At 47.7% G+C, this 25,963-nt stretch overlaps 1 protein-coding gene across 1 annotated transcript; it reads left to right on the top strand.

The window, feature by feature from the left end:
- The first annotated feature begins 7,043 nt into the window (after positions 1-7,043).
- On the top strand, positions 7,044-24,656 carry LOC123346137 (C-type lectin domain family 4 member A-like). Its single transcript, XM_044983368.1, has 6 exons — positions 7,044-7,324; positions 19,274-19,408; positions 22,380-22,478; positions 23,071-23,222; positions 23,475-23,608; positions 23,954-24,656. The coding sequence occupies exons 1-6, from the start codon at positions 7,255-7,257 to the stop codon at positions 24,099-24,101; spliced, it is 738 nt and encodes a 245-aa protein (XP_044839303.1). The 5' UTR covers positions 7,044-7,254; the 3' UTR covers positions 24,102-24,656.
- The last annotated feature ends 1,307 nt before the right edge of the window (positions 24,657-25,963 follow it).

Genomic DNA, 25,963 nt, shown 5'->3' with positions numbered 1-25,963 from the left:
TTCTCCCTCCCCATCACCCCCCTGTTCAAGCTCCTCACTCTCAGGGGACTCTCAGGTGTGACTGGACCCCGGTGTGAGGATGAAGCACTGCTGCATTTTTACCTGTCTTACTTTGGGGTTTTGAAAGTTGTTTTACTTGGTGGGATCTGCTGAAGCTTGAAAACTACATTAATGAATTATGCCTAGAATCAGGACTTGAACTGGACTCTGAGAGACATAATTCCTTTCCTGTGAAAGGGAGATGGCTGTTCTGATCTGCAGTGGAGAAGACTACAACGGGTCGTACTGAAAGGTGAACTGTCAGGCTGGAAGGAGGTTACTAGTGGAGTTCCTCAGGGACTGGTTTTGGGACCAATCTTATTTAATCTTTTTATTACTGACCTTGGCACAAAAAGTGCAAATGTGCTAATAAAGTTTGCGGATGACACAAAGCTGGGAGGTATTGGCAGTACAGAGAAGGACTGGGATATCATACAGGAAGATCTGGATGACCTTGTAAACTGGAGTAATAGTAATAGAATGAAATTTAATAGTGAAAAGTGCAAGGTCATGCATTTAGGGATTAATAACAAGAATTTTAGTTATAAATTGGGGGCACATCAGTTGGAAGTAACAGAGGAGGAGAAGGACCTTGGAATATTGGTTGATCACAGGATGACTATGAGCCGCCAATGTGATATGGCCATTAAAAAAGCTAATGCGGTTTTAGGATGCATCAGGCGAGGTATTTCCAGTAAAGATAAGGAGGTGTTAGTACTGTTATACAAGGCACTGGTGAGACCTCATCTGGAATAGTGTGTGCAGTTCTGGTCTCCCATGTTTAAGAAGGATGAATTCAAACTGGAACAGGTACAGAGAAGGGCTACTAGGATGATCCGAGGAATGGAAAACCTGTCTTATGAAAGGAGACTCAAAGAGCTTGGCTTGTTTAGCCTAACCAAAAGAAGGTTGAGGGGGGATATGATTGTTCTTTATAAATATATCAGAGGGATAAATATTAGGGAGGGAGAGGGATTATTTAAGCTTAGTACCAATGTGGACACAAGAACAAATGGATATAAACTGGACACTAGGAAGTTTAGACTTGAAATTAGACGAAGGTTTCTAACCATTAGAGGAGTGAAGTTCTGGAACAGCCTTCCAAGGGGAGTAGTGGGGGCAAAAGACATATCTGGCTTTAAGACTAAGCTTGATAAGTTTATGGAGAGGATGGTATGATGGGATTGCCAAATTAATTGCCAAAATTAGGCTATTGATCTTTGATTATCAGCAGGTAAGTATGCCCAGTGGTCTGTGATGGGATGTTAGATGGGGTAGGATCTGAATTACTACAGAGAATTCTTTCCCAGGTGCTGGCTGGTGAGTCTTGCCCACATGCTCAGGGTTTAACTGATCACCGTATTTGGGGTCGAGAAGGAATTTTCCTCCAGGGCAGATTGGCAGAGGCCCTGGAGGTTTTTCACCTTCCTCTGCAGCATGGGGCACGGATCACTTGCTGGAGGATTCTCTGCAGCTTGAGGTCTTCAAACCACAATTTCAGGACTTCAATAACTCAGACATAGGTTAGGGGTTTGTTACAGGAGTGGGTGGGTGAGATTCTGTGGCCTGCATTGTGCAGGAGGTCAGACTAGATGATCATAATGGTCCCTTCTGACCTTAAAGTCTAAAAAAAAAAAAAGAAGAGAAACATGATTGCCCTGGAAAGAGAACTGAGGCAAGACTCACCTCTATTGTTCTTGGCTGGAAGAAGATGACATCTAGTCCTTGGCTTCACTTGAGGTTAAATTCAGAGTCAGCACAGGTCACTTGTGTGATGTTGCATTCTATATGATTTTATGAAAATATGCTAATAAGTTTAAATATAATGTAACTGGAATATGCTTCATGCAAAAGGTCTCTTGTAAGGTATCATTTCAAAGCTTATAATCTACTGAATGTGGTCATCCTATTTGTATCTGAAACTAGAAATAGAAAATATAACCCTGAGGGCCAATTATAATTATGCAAAGTGTGGGTCATTAATGGTGGTTTGGAATCTTGATGACTTCCATTAACCAGGACAATTGTCTGTGGATGGCTCTGTTTTACTTGTAAGTCTCCCTGTATACGTGTGTGCTGGCAAGTGGGTAATGAAGTTTTACAGTGACACCTGATCATGTCACCTGAACTGGAATCCATCTTTAACCTGGTGCTTTTCCATTGAGAAGCAGGGGGTGGGAACCCAGAAAGAGACAAAGGATTCCCGCATTAAGCAAAAAATATATAAATAGGTAGAACAGAACAAAGGGAGAGCCATCATGAGGAATCCCCTAGCTACCACCTGAGCTGGAATAAGGGCTGTACCAGGGGAAAGAATTGAGTCCAGACTAGGAAGGCATCCAGTCTGTGAAAGAGACTTATTGAAACATCTCTCAGGGTGAGATTTTATCTGTACTCAGTTGTATTACTGTATTAGGCTTAGAGTTGTGTGTTTTATTTTATTTTACTTGGTAATTAACTTTGTTCTGTCTGTTACTACTTGCAACCACTTAAATCCTACTTTCTGTATTTAATAAAATCACTTTTTACTTATTAATTAACCCAGAGTATGTATTAATACCGGGTGGGGGGCACAGCTGTGCATATCTCTCTATAAGTGTTATAGAGGGCAAACAATTTATGAGTTTACCCTGTATAAGCTTTATACAGGGTAAAACAGATTTATTTCGGGTTTGGACCCCATTGGGAGTTGGGCATCTGAGTGCTAAAGACAGGAACACTTCTATAAACTGCTTTCAGGTTAAGTCTGCAGCTTTGAGGCACGTGATTCAGACCCTGGGTCTGTGCTGGAGCAGACGGGCATGTCTGGCTCAGCAAGACAGGGAGCTGGAGTCCTAAGATGCCAGGAAAGCAGGGGCAGAAGTAGTCTTGCAATATCAGTTGGCAGTTCCCAAGGGGGTTTCTGTGAACCAACCCGTCACAACTTGTACATATTGTCAGCACTAAGCATAATGCTGTTAACATGGATGTGGAGTCGCAATAGGCAAAAACAATGAAAGAAGGTTTAAAAAGTTTTGTAGCAACTGGACATCTAACTTACTGAATGCCAGTGAAAATGAGGTAAGATCAGAGACTGAAATAAGAGGCAAAGACCAAGTTAAAATTACTTCCACAAGTTAGATGTCTTCAAGGCAGCAGGGCCTGATGAAATACATCCTAGAATACTCAAGGAGCTGACTGAGGAGATATCTGAGCCATTAGCGATTATCTCTGAAAAGTCATGGGAGATGCGAGAGATTCCAGAGGACAGAAAAAGGGGAAAATATGCTGCCAATCTATGAAAAGGGGAATAAAGACAACCTGAGGAATTACAAACCCGTCAGCTTAACTTCAGTACCAGGAAAGATAATGCAGCAAATAATTAAGCAATTAATTTGCAAACATCTAGAAGATAATAAGGTGATAAGTAACAGTCTCGGGGTCAGGCTCCTCCACCTCCCGGAGCCGCACCTCTCTGAGCCTTAGCACTCCTGTTTCTCACCGTGGGCCCCCTCAGGGAGTCCACACGCTCTGGACCCCCCGGACCTCGTCATCCCCCCAAAGGGGTTGATGCAACCCTGCTCTCTAGACCGGAGTGACTCTCAGCCAGCATAAAACAGGAGGGTTTATTGAGAGTTGAACACAGCAGAGGAAACTCTCAGGGCCTCAGGCCTGGCCTCCCTCAGCACAGCATATCCCAGTCCCCCTGCAGCCAGGTGGGCTCTGCCTGCTCCCCCTCTCCAGCCCAGAGCCCCCCTGCTTCCCAGCTGGGCCTCCGATATCCCCAGCCCCAAGCCTCTCCTCTGTCCATTGTCTTCTCTCCAGATAAACAGGGTCGTAAACAGGAAGGCCTGGGTCTCCTCTCCTCTCAGCCCTCCTCTGGCCCCTCTGGCTGGAACCGGCTGGTCAGATCACCGGGGTCCTCTCTTCGCAGTCCATTGTCCTCCCACTGGCCAGAACCGGCTGTGTCTCCTGAGCCGGGTCTCCGGGTGACCAGGTCACCAGTCGCTGGGGTCTCCATCCTCCAGGGGTCCCGAGCCGGTCCTCTGTAACAACAAACTCCCTCTCCCCTCACCTCGTTAAACCAGAAACACCCAGGGACACTGAGTCCCACCCTTTGTGCATGCAAACCACTGGAAAACACAGAAAACCTCAAGAAAACCCCACACTTTGTCACACATGCCTACTGTATTTTTCACTCCATGCATCTGATGGAGTGGGTTATAGCCCATGAAAGCTTATGCCCAAATACATTTGTTAGTCTTTAAGGTGCCACAAGGAGTCCTCATTGTTATTGCTATTAACAATCACATTTATTGCTGTAAATTTATGAGGCACTTTACAAATATACAAGCTTCCTACCCTGAAGATCGTACAGCCTAACATTCATGTTCACTGCCCGCAACAGCGTGCAATCTAAGTTAGACAAGACAAAACAAGCAAGGCAAAGAACCCTGTCATTCAGCAATGGAAGCCTGTGGAGCAATCACTCAGGAAGAGAAGCCAGGGAGGAATGAAGTGGATTTTAAGGAGAGGGGTCACTTAATAAATTAGGACAGGGAGAAAATTACACACATCAGGAGCAGCATGAGAGAAGACAAAAAAGCTGAGAATGGGGGGAAGGAAACAAAAGGAGCCGTAAGGAGACAGATTTGAGAGGATCAGCAGGAAGACCAGGGATACCATAGAGAGGAAATGCAGGCTGGCCCGTATTCCTTTGTACAGTATATAGAAATTGGTCTGCGGGTCTCCATGCCAAGCTTCAGGGCCTTGTGCACAACACTAAGATCCATCTGGGTTATGTAGATGTATTCAGTGCTGTCAAGGACATTTGCAAGCAGATTTTGCAGCTCTGCCCTCAGATTTGCCAACCTCAGCTGCCTTGACAGGGACCTGCATGGGGTCCTTTCTTGCCTGCTTCAGGAAATGAGTCACAGAAGCCAGACGTGCATGCACAGTTGGGGTGATTGACTCAGTGACACTGTGCTGTCACTGAGACTCGGATGTACTGTACTCATTTGAAGAGTTTGGTTTTGGTTTTGCTCACTCCGCTGGTGCCAGGTGAACACTGGGAGGTTCCAGGGCATGTTCAAACACGCCAGTACTGTGGGGGGTGCCTAAGGGACCCTGGACTGGCCATAGCTAGTAAATTGCTTTCACAGAGCAGTAGAAATATCCACCAATGCTGTATGCTGTTTCAGTGTTGTCTCTCAGAGTCAGGCCTCTCTAGATGACTTAGGTGAGTGATTAGAAGATAAGGGGCTGGCTGCTGCTCTAGTGCTCATCAATAATTACTTTGGTCATGATGACCCCATGGTCAGTGACAAAATGACCATCAGCTGCCCATCTTCTAGCCACATTCCCAGGATTCCCTGCAGAATGTCCTGGAGTGTGTAGAATGGTGTGGGGAGGGGCCCCCATGAGCAGGACTGGCAGTAGGTAGACAACTGGCAGAGCCACAGAAAGATGGGAAGAAGGACACAGCAACTATCTAACCAGCAGCATCACTCTGTGGGTAACTGCTCCAGTGGACTGTCTGTCAAAGACTGATAAGGATGACTTTTGTTTTATTTTGCTTGGTAACTTACTTTGTTCTATTATTACTTGGAACCACTTAAATCCTACTTTTTATACTCAATACAAATCACTTTTGCTTATTAATTAACCCAGAGTAATTAATTAATACATGGGGGACCAAACAGCTGTGCATATCTCTCTATCAGTGTTATAGAGGGTGGACAATTTATGAGTTTACCCTGTATAAGCCTTATACAGAGAAAAATGGATTTATCTGGGGCTTAGGCTCCCTGAAAGACTGAATACTGGGTGCTGGGAAAGTCTTGTGTGGCCCAACCTCTTGGTCTGTGTTGTAGTTGACTGGAATGTCTTACTCAGCAAGACAGCAGTGGAGGGAAGCCTTCTCTGGCAGAGGGGGTTGTTCTCAATGGCATCCCAGCACATCTAGTGCCAGTCTTATAGACTCATAGACTCATAGACTTTAAGGTCAGAAGGGACCATTATGATCATCTAGTCTGACCTCCTGCACAATGCAGGCCACAGAATCCCACCCATCCACTTCTATAACAAACCCCTAGCCTATGTCTGAGTTATCGAAGTCCCCAAATTGCGGTTTGAAGACCTCAAGCTGCAGAGAATCCTCCAGAAAGTGACCTGTGCCCCATGCTGCAGGGGAAGGCGAAAAACCTCCAGGGCCTCTGCCAATCTGCCCTGGAGAAAAATTCCTTCCCGACCCCAAATATGGCGATCAGTTAAACCCTGAGCATGTGGGCAAGACTCACCAGCCAGCACCCAGGAAAGAATTCTCTGTAGTAACTCAGATCCCAACCCATCTAACATCCCATCACAGACCACTGGGCATACTTACCTGCTGATAATCAAAGATCAATCAGTCTTGAGGGAATTTCTGTGACCGAACCTGTCACACCCAGCTCCTGGAGTCAAGTGGCTATGTGATAATTTCAGCCTTCATTCTTAAAGAAAAAGTAATTTTTCTAGCCCTCATGACTGTGGAAAAAGCTTCAAAATATCACACAAACACACACACACACACACACACACACACACACACACACACACACAGTGTACCCTAAAGGCTCAAAAAGCAGAAGGCAAATAAAAAGAACATCACATCTATTATTTTTACATAAACTCATAATTTAAAAGCCTAACTCATGATTTTTGAACATTTGAGGTTGGCAATACTGTCCATTTCTCTATGGAGTGTCCTTGTTTGGTGAAGGGGGTTCTGAGTGCGGTAAGTGTGTATCCTGCGTTTTCCCGTCAAAACATAGTCTGTGGTATCTGAGCACCTAGCTGTAGATCACCACCACTGCATAAAGACAGAAATGAAACCCTACTGGCTGGGAGATGACTGCCTGTGTATGTTTATTAGCAGTGGAGGATGCAACTTCTCTCTCAGTCACTAGGTTCCTGTTTTTCATTTAACATAAACCTATGAAGAGAAAAGCCCAGGCTGATTTTCTGAGTGACGAGGTCCAAGAGCTGTCTGGGATATATCTCCATCTCCAGCACCTCCCAGCTCATCTTAGGGGCTTTCCTCTCCCTGTCTCTCCTCTTCTGACAGGTGGGAGAAGGGGTGGCAGACACTCCAGATGGAAACGACTCCATGACTGGCCTGTGGCTCTAGGGAATTAAAAGATCAATTCTAAATGCAATATAAATATATAAAGAAGAGGGGTCGGCAACAATCTCCAAATGGCTTCAGAGATTACGTACGCTGAAGTAAAGTTCAAGAATGCGCCACCACCACCTGCAGAGACCAAAGGTAAACTACAGACTATTTAGGGGAATGGGCTATGGAGACTTTCACTTTTGCGGCACTGTTTCCCATCTAGCCCTAGGCTAGGGGCAGAGTCTGGCTCAGGGGAATCAGGAAGTTGCTTGTTAGAGCCTTTCCCCTGTAGGCCACTGGCTGCCTCTGACCCTTAGATAATGGTGGTATAGATGAGATTTTTGCCAATACCTGGGCAGTGATAAGGGAAATTTCTAGGGTACAGGGGATCAAGAAAAAAGTTATGGATCTGATCTTTTTTAGGTTGGATATTAGAAAAAACTTTTTCACTAGGAGGGTGGTGAAGCACTGGAATGGGTTACCTAGGGAGGTGGTGGAATCTCCTTCCTTAGAGGTTTTTAAGGTCAGGCTTGACAAAGCCCTGGCTGGGATGATTTAGTTGGGAATTGGTCCTGCTTTGAGCAGGGGTTGGACTAAATGACCTCCTGAGGTCCCTTCTAACCCTGATATTCTATAAAAGAGATACAGGGAGGGAAATCTCCAGAGGAGATGCACTGAGGGCATTAGAGGTTAGGGCATTTCAGAACCCCACTTGAATATCCACATAGAGACAAAGGGCTGAGATACAGAGAGGGGGATCTCTAGGGACACACCTGGGGTGTGTGTGGCTGGAACAGCTCAGAGCAAGGTTAAAATGTGAAGGATAATGGATGGGGTCGTACCAGCAATAGAATTAGGAGAGCTCACAAGGAGGACATATTGTATTGAAGTCTGTACCCACCAAGATGTTGGTATCTAAAAGATTCAGGGGCCCAGGGAACATTACGTTGCCTAGAAGAGGGGCAGCGAGAGCAACTAAACATACTGTCGTCAGGTCTTTTCCAGAGTACGGACAGGACCCGCAGTATCTCAGGGGCAGGCAGGGAGAAGAACTCAGAGCAGAGATTTCATGATGGCTGCCTGTCCTCTGTACCCATCATGAGAGCCAGCATTGACTGCAGGGGCATGGAATCTGCCCGGATTGGGTGCAGAATTGAATTGGGTGAATAACTCGGGTGTTTTTTTTGGTTCACTGGCAGATCTGCCTCTTTTTTGGTTCACTGGCAGATCTGCCTTTTTCAGGCAGATCTGCCTTAAAAAAAATCAGTTTGGGTCAAACTGAATCCAAACTTTTTTGAAATTTTCAGCAAATTGTAAAAGTCGACAGAAGTCCCTATCAGGTTGAGCTAAATGTTTTGTTTCTGGGCATTTTTTAAAGGGCTAGTGCATAAAAAAGGTGGAGTTGGTGGTGCCCCCTCCTTCAGCCTAGTTCTTAGATCACTCACCTGAGAGATGGGAAACTCAGATTCAGTTTCGCACTCTACGACAGGCATTTGAACCTTGGTTACATCCCCTCATGATTACCCTAACCACTAAGCTGTAGAGTCATTTTCTCAGTCTGGTCTAATGACTGTGTATTTTTCACAAAGAGGAAAAGTTTCTGTAGGAGAGATTGAAAGAACTCTACCCCTAGAATACATGATCGCCCCATTGTGAAGGCACTCCCCTGGCAAGGGGAAGCCCTAAGTTCAAGTCCCTGTCATAAGTACTAGTTACAGCTTAAATGCAGACTTTTCACCCTCTTCCTGGGAAAGTCCATCCCTACAAAAGGTGGGCGGACTCTCTGGCCCCCCCTCACCTTTCATCTGGGCTTCCCTCTCTGGGCTCCCCTCTGGGTCAGACACTCTTGTGTCCCCCAAAAGGGAAGGTGACCCTGCTCCAGCTGTGGGCTCACAGCTACTAGCTATGAGAGACCTCTCACTGGCCAGCAAAATTCCCCCCCTTTCGCTCAGGTTGGGCTGGCACCCAGCTATAGAGTCCTTGGGGCCTGTTCCCGCCGCAGCGGTCCCCAGGACCCCAACTTCCACCTTTGGGACACACGCTTGTGTGCACCCCAGGGCAGGCCCTGCCCCCTGCTGACCTGCAACTTCCTGGCAGTCAGCAGCTGGGGTGGCCCTCCTGTTACAAGGAGGTACATCCCTCTCCCCCGGGGAGATGATTACGGGACAGGAGTTGGTTTTGTCCAGCCCCTCCCTCTGGAACGTCCCTTGAGCCCCAGGGCTACAAGAACTGGCCTACAACCAGCCCTGCCCCCGAAGCTGTATCCTTTACTGCTGCAGAGGAATTCAAGAAACACCCTCCTATTCCACCAGCAGTCCATGTGGCCTCACACCCCCCTCCGGGGCTTTTAGCACAAGATTCCTTCTCACTGCTAACCAACTCTGGGATAGATTTTGCCACATTAAAGAAATCATTCCCCAGTAGAAATGGTGCAAAATTGTGTGCCACCGTTGCAATAGTCAGTTCAGCCTGCAAATCCTGAGTTTGCATGTGTACTTTAGCTAAAGGTGCAAGGACTTTGTAACCCCCTACCAGCTCTAATTCTGCCATTTTACCTGGCAACAAATCCTTTTCCTCGATCAGGTCCCTCCGGACCACAGAAATCTCAGCACCCGTGTCCCTTAAACCCCGAAGCACTGCACCATTAATTTTAACAGCATGCATATGCTCATTGCTTGGTTGTGTGGAAGCAAGCTTTACAAATCCTGTGTGGAAAGAGGCCACAGCCTGGCTCTGAGAAGCCACAGCTTCATGTGTTACTTGTTGCCTGTTTCCGCTCAGCAAGGGACACTTACTCCTCAGGTGCTCAGTGGACTCACAATGATAGCACCTCCTGGGCTCCTCTGCTTGCACAGGAAATTTAGGACGAGTACCAGTGGAATGGGGAGGTGACTGCTCACCCTCTTTTTTCCCCAGACCCAGGGGTAAAACGGTGATTCTGCTTTCCCCCAACCCTGTACCCCTCTGTCAGTGGTTTGTTTGATTGCAGCTTGTGCTTGCTCATAAGAGTCTGCATACCCAGCTAATTCACCCACTGCATTTACCTTTTTGTCCCACAAATACTGTTTTACCTCATCACTACACACATTCAGGAAGTGTTCCTGAGTAACCAGATCTCACATCACTTCAAAGCTTGTAATGCCTTTCCCCCGCACCCATTTATCTACCAAATCTCTCATTTCATTGGCATAAGCCACATTACTTAATCCAGATCCCCTCGTAAGACTCCTGAATTTAACCCTGTAGATTTCAGGTGTAACCTGAAACTGTTTCAAGACCAGTTCCTTAAATTTACCATAGTTTGAAGCATCATCAATAGGCATCTTATTGAATATGTCCAGAGCTCTACCAGTCAATTTTGCCATCAATGTGGTCATCTTCTGATCTTCAGGGATGGCATGGAGGGTGCACAGTCTCTCAAAGGTGATGAAATACTCGGCGATATCGCTGGACTCGTTATACTGTGGACATAGTCGCTCCCATTTATGGCTTTTTGGGGAATTGGAGCCAGCAGGTGGAGGGTTTTGTCTCCTCAGCTCCCTTACAGCCAGTTCATGTTTTTGGGCCTCCCTCTGGGCCTCCATAGCCCTCTTGTGGGCAGCTTCTTTCCTTGCATTTTCTGCCTCCAAAATACTAATTTCTAATTGTTTTAGTTCTAGCCGTCTCTTATGTTCATTTTCTTTCTCTTTTGCTTCCAGTTTGGCCAGCTTTAGTCTATTAGTGGCATCACTAGTACTCATTTTCCTGCTTTCTTGTGCTGGGCCACACCCCTCTGCAGTTCACTGAAACTGAGATGCACTCAGCTCAGGGGATGCTTAGTTAACAGAGGGTACGTCTACACTACGGGACTATTCCGAATTTGCATAAACCGGTTTTGTAAAACAGATTTTATAAAATCGAGTGCGCGCGGCCACACTAAACACATTAAATCGGTGGTGTGCGTCCACGGTTCGAGGCTAGTGTCGATTTCTGGAGCGTTGCACTGTGGGTAGCTATTCCGTAGCTATCCCATAGTTCCCGCAGCCTCCCCCGCCCCTTGAAACTTCCGGGTTGAGATCCCAGTGCCTGATGGGGCAAAAATTGCCGAGCTATGCCCTGACCCACCGCGGACACGGTGTTTGACCCTAGAAGCATTTGGAGCTCTGTCTGGAGATTTTAAAAAAATTATTTTGAATTTCGTCTTCTGTAACGGAGCGCTGATAGAACAGATTTGCCTGCCCTTATAGCGATCACGTCCGCATGGTCCATGCGGGAGCTCTTTCTTTATTTTGATTTTTAACTGCATCGCCACACGTGCTGATCGGAGCTCCATGCTGGGCAAACAGGAAATATTCAAAAGTTCGCGGGGCTTTTCCTGTCTACCTGGCCACTGCATCCGAGTTCAGATTGCTGTCCAGAGCGGTCAGTGGTGCACTGTGGGATACCGCCCGGAGGCCAATACCGTCGATCAGCGGCCACACTAACCCTAATCCGATATGGTAATACCGATACTAGCGCTACTCCTCTCGTTAGGGAGGAGTACAGAAACCGGTTTAAAGAGCCATTAAAATCGATATAAGGTGCCTCCTAGTGTGGACGGTTGTGGCGTTAAATCGGTTTTACGCTCCTAAAACCGATTTAAACGCCTAGTGTAGACCAGGCTAGAGACTTTCACAGTGCCCAGTGTTCAGCCTTTCTGGTAAATTTGCAACCAGTGCAGTTTTAGCGTCTTCTGACCTTCAATCTTATTTATTTTGCTTCCTTTTCTGTCCCTACTTCCCTTTCCTGAAATAAGCAAACAGAAAATAACAAACCGGTAACCACTTTGTCTATTCTCCAGCCACCACACCTAAAACTCACCTAAAATCACTACCAGTACCTTAAAGCAATCAGCTGTGCACAGACCCTGTGCGACTATGCCACTGTGACGGGTTGGATCACAGGAACCCCCTTGGAAGCTGCTAACCGATGTGCCAAGACTACTTCTATCCCTGTTTTCCCTGCCAGCTCAGGACTCCAGCACCCTGTCTTGCCGAGCCAGACACTATTGTCTACTTCAACAAAGACCCAGAGTGTGAATTACTGGCCCCAAAGCTGCAGGTTTACCTGAAAACAGCTCACAGAAGCGTGCTTGTCTTTAGCACCCAGATGCCCAACTCCCAATGGGGTCTAAACCCAAATAAATCCGTTTTACCCTGTATAAAGCTTATACAGGGTAAACTCATGAATTGTTCACCCTCTATAACACTGATAGAGAGATATGCACAGTTGTTTGCTCCCCCAGGTATTAATACATACTCTGAGTTAACTAATAAGTAAAAAGTGATTTTATTAAATACAGAAAGTAGGATATAAGTGGTTCCAAGTAGTAACAGACAGAACAAAGTAAGTTACAAAAACAGAACAAAATAAAATGCGCAAATCTATGTCTAATCAAACTAGATACAGATAGGATCCTCACCAGTTCCAGAATGCTCCCTTTTACAGGCTAATCTCCCTTTAGCCTGGGTCCAGCAATCACTCACACCCCCTGTAGTTACTGACCTTTGTCCCAGTTTCCTTTAAGTATCCTGGGTGGGGTGGGGTGGAGAGGCTCCTTCTTTAGCCAGCAGAAGACCACCTGGAAGGGTCTCCCAGGGATTTAAATAGACTCTCTCTTGTGGGTGGAGACCCCCCCTCTTCACCTTGTGTAGAATCCAGTCACAAAATGGAGATTTGGAATCACGTGGGCAAGTCACCTGCCCATGCATGACTCAGGACTTGCAGGGAGCAGCCATTACCCACATGCTACCTTCAGTGTTCTCAGGTAGACTTCTTATGTGGATTGGAGTCTTCCAAGCTCTTTTGTCTATTAAATGCTTCCTGATTGAGCACATTCCTTTCCCAAGGAGTGACCAAATGTTTTAACTAAGGCTACTTAGAAATCAAGCAATTATACAGCCAATGTTCATAACTTTGAGCACACAAATGGTGCCTACATACAACTAGGATGAACATAACCTTTACATAGATATGTTACATGGCATATGCAGCAAAGCCCTATTCCAGTTATATCATACATACATTTATGAGCACCCCCACCCCATAAAGCCTTATGGAGTACACTGTCACAACATCTTTATACAAACTGAAACAGTTTTAACAGGGGTAAGTGAGACACCCATCCCTGACTAGCCGGATGGTTAGGAGAGGGAGGGGCTGGGTTCAACTCCCTGTTCTCAAACAGCAAGTCAGATATGGGTCTTCCATGTCCCAGGGTGAGTGCCCTAACCACTGATCCAAAGGTTATAAGGGGGCACTTCCTCTGCTGGCTGTTTTGTGAATGGTACCTAAGTCCCCTTCTGAATCTAGCTCCCTGACTATATATATATTAAAATAATCAATAGTTTTTGTTAGACTGAAACTGCATTTTTTTGGGGAATAAACTGTCATCCAAAATTTTTTGCCCAGCTCTAGAGCAGAATAGAACTGAGAGAAGAAGGAAACAAAGGCTGAGTAGAAGAGATGGGCTTGACCAAATCCCTGGAGACTTTAAGTATCTGAGATCTGAAACTGGATCCAGTTTTGTGCCTCATGCCTAACTCTGCTGAAAAGTAATTAACATTTAATGATCAAAAAGACTGAAAATTGTTATCGCTATTAACAAATGTTGTATATAATGATGCAAATTTACTAGGTACTTTACAAGCATAAGAGATGTTCCCTGCCCCAATGGCCTTACAGCCTAACTGGCCTGGTCACTGCTCTGGAAGACAAAACAAACAGCAATGTAAGGAAGAATACTTCAGAAGCAGCAATATGTAGCACAATCATAAAGGAAGAGAAGTTAGGAGGGGTTTCTAGAGGAAGACAGAGGAACCTGATGTGGACTGAAAACAATCCAGAAGTCAGGGACTGCATGGGAGAAAGCACAAAGCTGAGTGTGGAAGAAGGACATATAGGGAGCTGTGAGATGACAAGGTTGTGAGGATCAGCAGGAATAGAAGGGGGGTAAAATATAGGGAGGAAATGCAGGCTGGTCCATATTTATTTGGATACAGAAATTGCTCTGCCCTGTGGGTCTCCATCCCAAGCTGCAAGACCATATGCACAACCCCATGATGTGGCAAGGTTATATAGATGTATTCAGTGCTGTCAAGGACATTTGCAAGCTGACTTTTCAGCTCTGTCCTCAGATTTGCCAACCTCAGCTGTCTTGACAGGGACCTGCTTGGGGTCCTTTCTTGCCTTCTTCAGGAAATGAGTCACAGAAGCCAGACGTGCATGCACAGTTGGGGTGACTGACTCAGTGACACTGTGCTGTCACTGAGGCTTGGATATACTGTACTCAGATATTCCTCCTGCCCTCACTCCTGCTCCTGTTAATATTCCCCCATGTCCTGTTCAAAAGGCATGCTCAAACACTGCTGCCAGTTATGTGAGGGTTGCCTAAGGGACCCTGGACTGGCCATAGCTAGTACATTACTTTCAGAGAGCAGTAGAAATATCCACCAATGCTGCATGCAGGGGCGGCTCTACGAATTTGGCCGCCACAAGCAGTCATGCGCAGGAGGTGCACCGGAACCCCGGGAGCAGCAGACCTCCCGCGGGCATGACTGCGGAGGGTCCGCTGGTCGCGCGGCTCGGCTGGACCTCCCGCAGCTGCGGAGGGTTCGCTGGTCCCGCGGCTCCAGTGGAGCTTCCGCAGGCATGCCTGCGGGAGGTCCAGCCGAGCCGCGCGACCATCGCCCCCTCCGCAGTCATGCCTGCAGGAGGTCCGCTGCTCCCGGGGCTCCAGTGGACCTCCCGCAGGCATGACTGCGGAAGGTCCACTGGACCCGCCTGCCGCCCCTGCCGGCAAATGCCGCCCCAAGCGCGTGCTTGCCACGCTGGGGTCTGGAGCCGGCCCTGGCTGCATGCTGCTGCAGTGTTGTCTCTCACGGAGTCAGGGCCTCTCTAGATGACTCGGGTGAGTGATTAGAATCATAGAATCATAGAATTCAAGATCAGAAGGGACCATTATGATCATCTAGTCTGACCTCCTGCAAGATGCAGGCCACATAAGCCGATCCACCCACTCCTGAAATAATTCTCTCCCTTGACTCCGCTGTTGAATGCTCCAAATCATGATTTAAAGACTTCTAGTAGCAGATAATCCACCAGCAAGCGACCCCTGCCCCATGCTTCGGAGGAAGGTGAAAAACCTCCAGGGCCACTGCCAATCTACCCTGGAGGAAAATTCCTTCCCGACCCCAAATATGGCGATCAGCTGAACCCCGAGCATGCGGGCAAGACTCTCCAGCCAGACCCTCTGGAAAAAGGCTAACAATATCCTATCATTGACCCTTTGTACTAATTACCATTATGGCATGTTATTGACCTATTGACTAAACCCGTTATCCTATCATACCATCCCCTCCATAAACTTATCTAGCTTAATCTTAAAGTCATGGAGGTCCTTCTCCCCCACTGTTTCCCTCGGTAGGCTGTTCCAGAATTGCACTCCTCTGATGGTTAGAAACCTTCGTCTAATTTCAAGCCTAAATTTCCTGACTGACAATTTATATCCATTTGTCCTCGTGTCCACATTAGCACTGAGCTGAAATAATTCCTCTCCTTCCCTGGTATTTATCCCTCTGATATATTTAAAGAGTGCAATCATATCTCCTCTCAACCTTCTTTTGGTTAAGGAAAACAAACCGAGCTCCTCAAGTCTCCTTTCATACAACAGGCTTTCCATTCCTCGGATCATTCTAGTGGCCCTTCTTTGTACCCGTTCCAGTTTGAAGATAAGGGGTGTGACTAAAGTGCTGGCTGCTGCTATAGTGCTCATGGATAATTACTTCCTTTTTGGCTACTGCCGAGTCAGCCACTCAGATACTGCCACAGTGATAGATATGAAGGTAGGTAGATCCTGCTAGAGGTGACTTAGCCAAAGGGCTCATAAAAATGCATCAGAACAATCCCTATTTTACCTGGTACAGGGCCGCCCGGGGGCGGGGGGGAGCGCAAGTGGGGCAATTTGCCCCGGGTCTTGCAAGGGCCCCCACAAGCAGGAGGGGAACAGGGGGTCCGCCGCTCCCCCACTGAGCACATTTCCCCAAAGTGAGGCTTTAGTAGGAATTTGTAAGAGGGTAGAAAGGTCCGGGGTTTTTCCCCCCTACAGACTGCGGTGCTGCTGATTGGCCGCCAGGGCCTGATTGAGCCGCTCCCATTGGGCCTCCAGCAGCCAGACCCCCCCCCCCTCCGCCTCAGCACGCTGCGGGGGCGGGGTTGTGTGCTGGCAGCGTGTTTAACTTGGTCTCCAGAGGCCGCCAGTGGCTGGAGCTGCGTGGTGGGGAGAGGAATCCCGGGGGGGCAGTCAGGGAGCAGGGGGAGGGTTGGATGGTTGGGGCGAGAGGGGAGGAAGTCTGGGCCTCTGTCCAACAGCAAAACAAGCATATAAAAGTAGCCTTCAGTGTGAAGTACTATCACCCAGCCCGCTTGCCTGAGCTGTATTATTAATGCATTTTATTTGGAAGATGCAGCCTGAGTGATTTAAAGGCCCCAAACGCTGCTGAAAGAGCTGGGAAAGTTGCAAGCGTTCTCTGCTTGGCTTTTCATCTGGGTCATACAATGCAAACCTGCTTGAGGCACCGCACAAGAGATATTTATTGAGGAAGTTCATGCATCTCACAACTTAAGCTCTTCTAAGCTTGCAGCCATGGCACAGAAGGATTTGGGAGTAGTTAACAATTCTGTGTGGTTAAGAGATTTTTCATTTCCTAGGCCCTGCTACCCAATGCCACAGGGGAGACTGAGTGAGTAGCCCCACTTGTCCTCTGCAATCCCTTCCCTGCTTCTTTCCCTTGTGTTTGCAAGGGTCTTATTAACATGCTGCATCCGAACGCCCCTCCCCCAGGCCTTCCCTCCAGAGAGACAGCCTCCCGGCTTCTCCTCCTTCCTCACTTTCTTCTCTCTGTGTCTGCAGTTTTTCCCCATGCCCCGTCCCTTGTCTGTACCCCCTTTCCACCCCATGCACTGTATTAAGCATGTCTCTGCCTCTCTTGTTTATGGGGTCTGGGCTGGGATGGCAGAGGCGGAGTATTGTTGTGTTCTCTGCTAGGTCTGTTTGGATCAGACTCTAAAATCCTTACTGGGACCTGGAGCACCCAGTCCCTCGGTGAGTGTTTTCCTCTCCTTCCCTCTGTGCATGACCCATTCCCCTCCCTCCTCTGTCACCGCCCTGATACCTGTGGTGTCCCTGCAGTAGGGAAGAGATGGGATTCAGCTGTATTGTATCTAGAAAGGATTCTTTTGTGAGGCAGCTGGACACATCTGTGGTTCTCCCTGATTCTCAAGCTCCCAGACTGCCTAATGACCCTGGGCTGCCTAGTGTCCCTAAATTCTGCTCTGGAGTGAGTAATGGTGCAAGGGGCAGCTGCCTACACTAGTTAGCATGACTAGCCTCTCATGTGTCTCCATTGCACTTCTTCTTCACACTCCTCCCCACTCTCCTTATTTCACCTGCTGCTGCAACACCTATGCTACCCCAACCACTGGGTCCAAACACATGTGGAGGAAATAGAAGTTAGAACAATAAAACATTATCTGGGGAGTGTGGAATGCTCTGGGAATGCCCTAGAAAAAGCTTCACTTAGATTATATGAGATCATAATAATACCTAGCTCTTAAATAGTGCTTTTTACTTAGATCTTAAAGTGCTACATGAAGTTTGGCAGCCATGGGCATACTCTGGTGAGACATGAAGAGCTCCCTCAAACACGTAACTCCATAGAATCATAGACTAGGGTTGAAAGAAACCTTAGGAGGTCATCTAGTTCAAAAATCCTGCTCCAAGCAGGACCAACCCCAACTAAATCATCCCAGCCAGGGCTTCATCAAGCCAGGTCTTAAAGACCTCTAAGGATGGAGATTCCACCACTTCCCTAGGTAACCCATTCAGTGCTTCACCACCCTCCTAGAGAAATAGTTTTTCCTAATATCCAACCAAGACCTCCCGCACTGCAACTTGAGACCATTGCTCCTTGTTCTATCATCTGCCACCACTGAAAACAGCTGAGCTCCATCCTCTTTGGAACCCCACTTCAGGTAACTGAAAGCTGCTATCAAATCCCTCCTCACTCTTTTCGTCTGCAGACTAAATAAGCCCAGTTCCCCCAGCCTCTCCTCATAAGTCAAGTGCCCCAGCCCCCTAATCATTTTTGGTGTCCTCCACTGGACTCTATCCAATTTGTCCACATCCTTTTTGTAGTGGAGGGCCCAAAACTGGATGCAATACTCCACCTGTGGCCTCTCCAGTGCCAAATAGAGGGGGATAATCACTTCCCTTCATCTGCTGGCAATGCTCCTACTAATGCAGCCTAATATGCCATTAGCCTTCTTGGCAACAAGGGCACACTGTTGACTCATATCCAGCTTCTGGTCCACTGTAATCCCCTGGTCCTTTTCTTCAGAACTGCTGCTTAGCCAGTAGGTCCCCATCCTGTAACAATGCATGGGATTCTTCTGTCCTAAGTGCAGAACTCTCCACTTACCTTTGTTGAACCTCATCAGATTTCTTTTAGCCCAATCCTCCAATTTCACTAGGTCACTCTGGACCCTATCCTTCCCTCCAGTGTATCTAACACTCCCCAGAACTTAGTGCCATCCATGAACTTGCTGAGGCTGCAATCCATGCCATCATCCAGATCATTAATGAAGATGTTGAATAAAACTGGACCCAGGACAGACCCCTGGGGTACTCCGCTTGATACTGGCTGCCAACTAGACATTGACTAACATCCAGACTAACACGGCTACCCCTCTGAAACTAGACATTGAGACATTGATCACTACCCATTGAGCCCAATGGTCTAGCCAGGTTTCTATCCACCATGCACCTCAAAACACTTAACCTCAGTCCCGAATACCTGTCATTGGAATATTTGCTCACTATCGGGGATGGAGTTGGGGTGTTTGGCTTGGAATTTGAGCTTCATCAGAGGGGTCTTCACCCAGAGTTCTAATTTGGTCCTGTCACTAAGAACATGTATACTCTTGAATAAGAGTTGATATTTGGTCGCCGCATAAAGTTTTTCATTCAGCTGCTCACACATAGCAGGCAGGGCTACTGTCCTCAGAACTGACTGTTTTGGGGGCTAGGGGTTTCTTTACCTTTAGTACCTCCAGAGAAGAGCACGTCACAGAGTGCACCCCAGAAACCCACCTGGCGATTCCTGCGGTTGGTCTCAGCGCTGTTGCTGTTGCTGTGTGTCTCTCTCCTCATTGCCCTCGTTGGTAAGTATATCCTGGCTGATTATCCAAGAGGGAGAAGAATTGTTTGAGGAGGATGCCAGAGAGAGGAGATCTGGGAATAAAGGGGATAAAATTAAGCAAAGGGGGAAATATCCTGCTGGACAATCAGGAAACAATTCCCAGCAGAGGTGTTTGTTAGACTGTGGAAGAGTCTCCTTGAGGACAGGGTGGGAGCCCAAACGTTTTGGCCCAGAGAAAGCCCTGAAGAATATGTTGTTGGGAACAGTCCTTGTTTGGCTGGCAAAGAGGGAAGGGTGAGTGAATGGACAAGATTAGAAATGGGCAGCAAGCAATATGGTCACTTGAGAAAAGTATGTCTGGGATATGAGGGAAGGATTTGGCAGTGGGAGGAGGTGAGATGCTCAGAAGGATCAGGGAAAAATATCTAGAGTCGTATCAGAGCACCAGTTCTAATCCAACTCTATGTCATGTAGACTGGATGAGTTGAGGGATCAAGAATGGGGTTCTGAGCCTTTCCCTTCCCCTCTAGGGCATCAGTTCTAATCTGAGTCCAGGTGGCCCAAACAGATTGGAGGGGGGATACACAGCCTTTCAGCTCCAGGATACTGATTCCAATTTGGCTCCAGTTCAGGCAGACTGGATGTCTCAGGGGGAATGAGATACAGAGTCTTTTGCATCTGGGGCACCAGTTCCTAGAAGTAATTTCTAATCTCTTATAAATTTTTTTTTACTTATGATCCAAATAGCTTTAAACCTGTCTAGGGCACTTGTCCTCAGTGAGGACATCATCCTCATTACGAGTTGTGGTGTGGCTTTGCCGCAGTTCGTCTCTCAGCGGGGCCGTGGGGTGTCCCACCGCCTCGCTCTAGTCCACCTGCTGTCGGCTCTGCGGCAGTGTGGGACGGCCAGCACACGGTCAGGGGCTCAGACCTTTAAGCAGGGGGCTGAGCCTATAGTTCAGATAGCCGCCCAGGCCCTAGACCAGGGCGGGGCAGCAAACAAGCCGTCAGGGACTCAGGCCTTTCAGCGGGGGCTGAGTCAATATCAGCCCAGGCCCTGGGGCAGGGCGGGGCAGCAAACAAAGAGGCAAAGATTCAGGCCTTTAGGCAAGGCTGAGTCAGTAGTGTATAACAGGAGGTCCTAGCTTCTCCAGGCCAGGGAAAAGGGGGATTCTGCCACCCAAGGAGTGGGTGGCAGGGGGAACGCAGGCCCTCTCACTCCATTGTGTCCCAGCCCGGTGCCCTAGCAGCGGCAAAGACTCGCTGCTGTCAGTGGGGATCCTGGCTGCAACACGCTGACATAGGTTCAGGCAATGCTGCAGCCAGACTGGGGTCGGCTGCCCCGGGGCCACTTCCACACTCCCCCTCGTAGGGTACCTGAGTCGTCGTAGCATCGCCGGCGGTCTCAAACACCATCGGTTCCTCTGGGTAAGTAACGGATGGTAGGCTCGGCGGCGCCTCCTTGGGGTAGCTGGCGAGCGGCAGGCTCGGTGGCGCCTCCTCGGGGTAGCTGGCGAGCGGCAGGCTCGGCTGGCCTGGGGCAACCTCAGGCCGGCCGCGGCCTTCTGCTGTCTCCCCCGAGGGAGCTCGGCCGCAGACGTCTGTTCTCCGTGGTGGTTGGGTCTTAACTGAGCTCTGCAGGTGAGCTTTTATACTTCCGGGTCTGCGCCGTGACCTCTGAGGGGCGGACGCAGGACCCCGTGGCTCCGCCCACGTTGGTGTTAGGGGAGGCTCGTCTCTCAGCGGGGCCAGAGGGTATCCCACAGCCTCACTACACCAGTCCTGCAAGGTGCTGTCCACCATCAACTCACTGACTTCAGAGGATACGGTCACATAAATAAAGTATCTTATTTATCAAGAACAAAAACAAATATAATCTAACATGGAATTGAAAGCATTAAAGAAAAAGTTTTATGCACAGAAACCACTCATCGTACCTTGTCTGTGTAAGTCTGTCTTGGGCTTCTTAATTATTTACAGGTATACAGGCAGATTGTGCTGTGACCTGTCCGTGTCTGATGTCACTGCTCAGCACCAACACCTGTTGTTGGGTTACTGGGAGGGCTTAAGGAGTCCTTCACTCTCTCTGAGGAATCTCTCTCCTCCAGAGCCCACCACAATCTACCTATGAGGGGAGCTTCTGAGACACACCAAACAACTCCCTTCAGGCTCTTCAGGTTCCCTCCTCAGGTTCAATCCTTCCTGAGTTAGCCCAGCTCTCCAGGCAAGTCTAGCCAGACCTTCTGTCTGACCTTCCACACCCTCCAACTCATGGTTCCCTTGACAACCCTGTCACTATTCCCAGACATCTCTCTCTTGATCCACTCTCCAACATCACCTTGACCAAATCCCAAGAAGCTCCACACACCCCGGTGATGTCACCAGCCTTGGCAGTTCTTTCACAGGGAGCTGTGGGGAAAAGCAAGAGATTTCGATCTGCTTTAATCTCTTTAACTATAGTCAATCCTAGGGGCAGAGTTGCTTCCTGGCAAATAGGCATTGGTGTGTGGCCTCAGAGTTCTGAAAGAGGCATTTGCCTGAATGCCATTTCTGACCACACCAGTTTCAGGAGTCGTGTCAATAAATAAGTTACAGCAAGAAAATACCCAGACTCCACTGATTTTCTGACATCTGCTACTGTTTGGATGAGGGGTACCAGTATTAATAACCTGTTGCCTAGCCACATTCACCCTCATCTTTCCCCTTTGGGGTCAGACACTTTTCTTGCCATACTGACCAAGATCGGTTGGCTTATTCTAGTCAATCAGTATAACTGGTGCCCACCACCAGAAGAGATATGAAGAGAGCTGAGCTGCCCTATTGTCCCAGGGGAGGTGGTTGTTGGCACTTGTGACAATAATGGAAGCTTACAAAGGGGCAGCCACATTGGGACAGTCCATGGCCAGGAGATGAAGAAATCAGGTTGCAACCAAGCAGGGGAGAAAGAGGGTATAGTTGGATCCATTCTCTTTTTTTCCTCTCTTGTTTTCCAGTCACTCTACTCAAGGGAACTGGAGGCTGTGAAGAGCACAAGGCCCTGCCCCAGAGTTCTGCAGAGTGGCATTGTGTCCTGGGGAGAGCTGAGGTGAAAGGTCAGTGACACTGAAAGAGAGAGAGGGAGGGAGGGATTAACCCAGCTCTGGATCAACAGGGGGCTGGAGGGACTGATGTATGGGGGAGAGGATGGGAACAAAATGAAGTCTGTACAGATTGACTGAGTGAGGGCTAAGAGGAGCAATAGTGACGTTCTACAAGTCCAGGCAGGGTGTGAACAACAAGGAGAGGGAGGGGCTAGCTGAGTGTGATCACAGGAGGGAGGGATAAAGGGGAGCGAAAGAAGCTAATTTCAGGATGGGGATGAGGAAACATTCCCTACCTCTGAGGGCCTTTTAGATTATTGACGAGTCTCCCCAGGGAAAGGCGTTGAACATTAACTGAGTCATTTTGCCTTTTTCTAGATGTCAGCTAACACACATTAGTCTACACTGGGTTTACTGACCATCTAAGCTAACATGATCTAACTACACATCTTCTAGCCTAGTCTGGACAAAGTCTCAGAACTGGAGAAGTCAAAGCCCGATGGAATAAACTGTAGGGAACAATCCCACATTGTCTCCAGAGATTGAGAAAGATGCAGATTAGTAGGGATTTTCCATCTCTCATTATTATTCTCTTCCCTCACAGGGCGAGTCTGGATGTGCTGTCCCATGGGCTGGAAGCGCTTCCAGTCCAGCTGCTACTACCGCTCTATAGACACCATGAACTGGGGTGACAGTGAGACAAACTGCACAGGGATGGGCTCCCACTTGGTGGTGATCAACACAGGAACTGAGCAGGTAACTCTCTGGGGATTAGACTCTTTGGGGAGCTGAGCATTCAGATCTTTAGAAGACCCCCTCCACCCCTGGAGTTCGGGGTCTATTGAAGGTGAGCTGGGAATTCAGTCTCCCTATTCATTCAGTCCTGGGATTTCCCAGCCATCACCTTCTCTCTCTCTTGAGTACACACACATGCGCTACAGGGACTCCTGCCCACTACTGTCAGCTCAATGACTGAATGTGGGCAATTAATTTGTAATTTTTATTCAGGATTTCATTTTCGATTGGACAAAGAGAATTTTTACGTCCATCTCAGACAGGAGTTACTATATTGGTCTGACAGATCAGGCACAGGAAGGCCAGTGGCACTGGGTGGATCAGACTCCATATAATGAGACTGCAGCGTGAGTATCTCCTGTGATGGAGACCAATTACTGTCTTCTCCTTAGTCCCACAGGTTAACATACAGTGTAATGGACGTGCAAAGGGGTGAGGGTTGTGGGAAGGACAAAGGAGCTCTGGTTGTACTGTAGCTACAAGTGCTTCTTGTCTAGTAAAGAGCAGATTTGTTGGGGGAACATGAGCAGGTTCTATAAATCCCTTTTAAGGAAACAGTGTAGAACCTGGTAGGAGAATCTTCTGAATTAACAAAAGGGTTTAATTTGCCCCCTTCTTTCATCCCCACCTGTTAGAAGATGTTCAACTCTTAAAACTCATACCAATATGTATCACACACATGTTTCTTACAGATTCTGGAGACAAAATGAACCTAGTAATGGAAACATGGAGAACTGTGCTGTCATGCATATAGAGACAAAGGCAAATAGGAATTGGAATGACATTCCATGTTCCACTAAAGTACATAGAATTTGTGAAACTGCTGCAACAAGTTTTTGAGGAAAGAAACCCCATCCAGGATGTGAAGCCAGAAAGAGAGAGAAGAGAGCCCATCCCTGGCTAGAAGCAGCTGAGAAAGAGATCTGATTGGAGGGTTTGGTTCAGATGTGAGACTTGTGCTGTAATTATGGAGTGGGAGGTTACTGTGTTCAATGGTTCAAACTCACCCATATGCACAAAAGAATTTTGAAAAAAAAAAAGGTAAAATGTTCGGAAGTGGAAAAGAGGTAATTTTCAGCAGAACTCTGTTTATGATGTCACAAAGGTGGACTATGCCAGCACCCAACATTTCTGGAGGACCTGAGTTGGTAAGGGCAGGGCCCAGCAGCTTTGGCCTTGAAAGAGTTGAAGAGAGAGTTACTATTCACGATTAACCCACTCAGTGCTGCTAAAGTTAATAACATCCCTTGTAAAGTCATCGCTTCCAGGGTGCTAACGTGTCAGTCCCTGTGGAGGTCAGTGCTGTAAATGGGGACGTGTCTCATTCTGTCCCTGCAGTCCTTGCAACTGCGGTTTCAAATGAGTGTTTCAGTTTTCAGGATAATGATGCATAAACCAAACCCAAACTTCAGAGCTGCTGCTGTTTCATTCTCACTGGGACAATGGGAAAGGGACACATTTTATAATTGTTACATGAAAAGATCTTTGTGCGTCTGCAGGTCAGCAGAATTTAAGCCCAGAAGTAAGGTTTCTCTGTGCCACAAATCCAGCTGCATCCAGCCTCGTTGTCCTATAACCCAGTTCCAACATAGCTCTGTTCTGAGGCTTTAACCGTGTTCCTGAATCATACTAATGTTTTGGACTACCCAAAGCTTTAGGTCTGGCTAAGGACATAGTTAAGATCCCATTGACATGCAAGGGTAGAACTGTCCTTAAACTGTGTTGGGAGACAACCATGTTGTAAATAGGTCCCTCAATGTAGCTGTAGTTAATGCAGATGAGACCTGAGAAGTGAACTGAATAGTTATTGTTCCCGATAACTCTTTGTGAAAAAGGTGTGGCTGCATGAACAGGCCAGCAGCACAAATCTCTGTAGAGCCGCAGACTGGGACATTTGTGATTCATAATTCATATTAACAATTCTAAATAATTACCTTGGGGGATGTCTTTACTGCAGAGTTTACTTGGGTGTGGGAAGCCAGGTCTGGGAAGCCAGGTTAGCCAAGCCCAGTGTGAGCATATACACTGCTAAGCCACACTCAAGTCATAGCCACATCCACACTGGTGCTGCAGTAATGCAGGTTAGGTGCTAGGATTTCTGTGGGCGTATCCCATGGTTCTTAGCACTACACTAAGCTACAGTACTCTATCAATGTATTGTAGAAGAAGTTGTCTGTCCTTCCCTAGCTCCCGTGAAACAGAGTTCTTAACTTACCAACTCAGTAAACTAAAATGCTTCTGACTCTGCACACAGCCTCTGTCCCTCCCAATAGCAAGCTATGGATTCATCGATTTAGAAGAGACCTCAGGAGATCATCTAGTCCAACCCCCTGCTCAAAGCAGGACCAATCCCCAGATGGCCCCCTCAAGGATTGAACTCATAACCCTGGGTTTAGCAAACCAATGCTCAAACCACTGAACTATCCCTCACCCCAACAATTCAGCTCATAACAATGAGTCCAGCTGTTGGCATTAACAAAACTTTTATTTTGGGAACAGGAGGTGAATGCAGGGCATGAGACATGGTGGAGGGCATGTCAGCAGTGGCTCATCACCCTGAGAAAGTGGCTATGTGCCTTGATGAGGAGATCGTGCAGGCGATGTGCCTGCATAGTGGAGTGAAAATAGCTGATGCAGGTTTTAATAGCTGTGGCATCAAGCACAGAGTGGTAGGACTAAACGGTCATGCAAACCTGGGATGC

Source organism: Mauremys mutica, chromosome 1, assembly GCF_020497125.1.
Source record: "Mauremys mutica isolate MM-2020 ecotype Southern chromosome 1, ASM2049712v1, whole genome shotgun sequence".
Classification (NCBI taxonomy): Eukaryota; Metazoa; Chordata; order Testudines; family Geoemydidae; genus Mauremys; species Mauremys mutica.
The sequence above is the reverse complement of the archived record's forward strand: the minus strand, read 5'-3'. Positions and strand labels throughout refer to the sequence as shown.

Bases quoted from the DNA above. Each gene is read 5' to 3' on its own strand.
- LOC123346137 (XM_044983368.1), top strand. From the start codon at position 7,255: ATGGCTTCAGAGATTACGTACGCTGAAGTAAAGTTCAAGAATGCGCCA. The intron at 22,479-23,070 runs GTCAGTGACACT...CTTCCCTCACAG, and splicing joins GGGGAGAGCTGAGGTGAAAG to GGCGAGTCTGGATGTGCTGT. The intron at 23,609-23,953 runs GTGAGTATCTCC...TGTTTCTTACAG, and splicing joins CCATATAATGAGACTGCAGC to ATTCTGGAGACAAAATGAAC.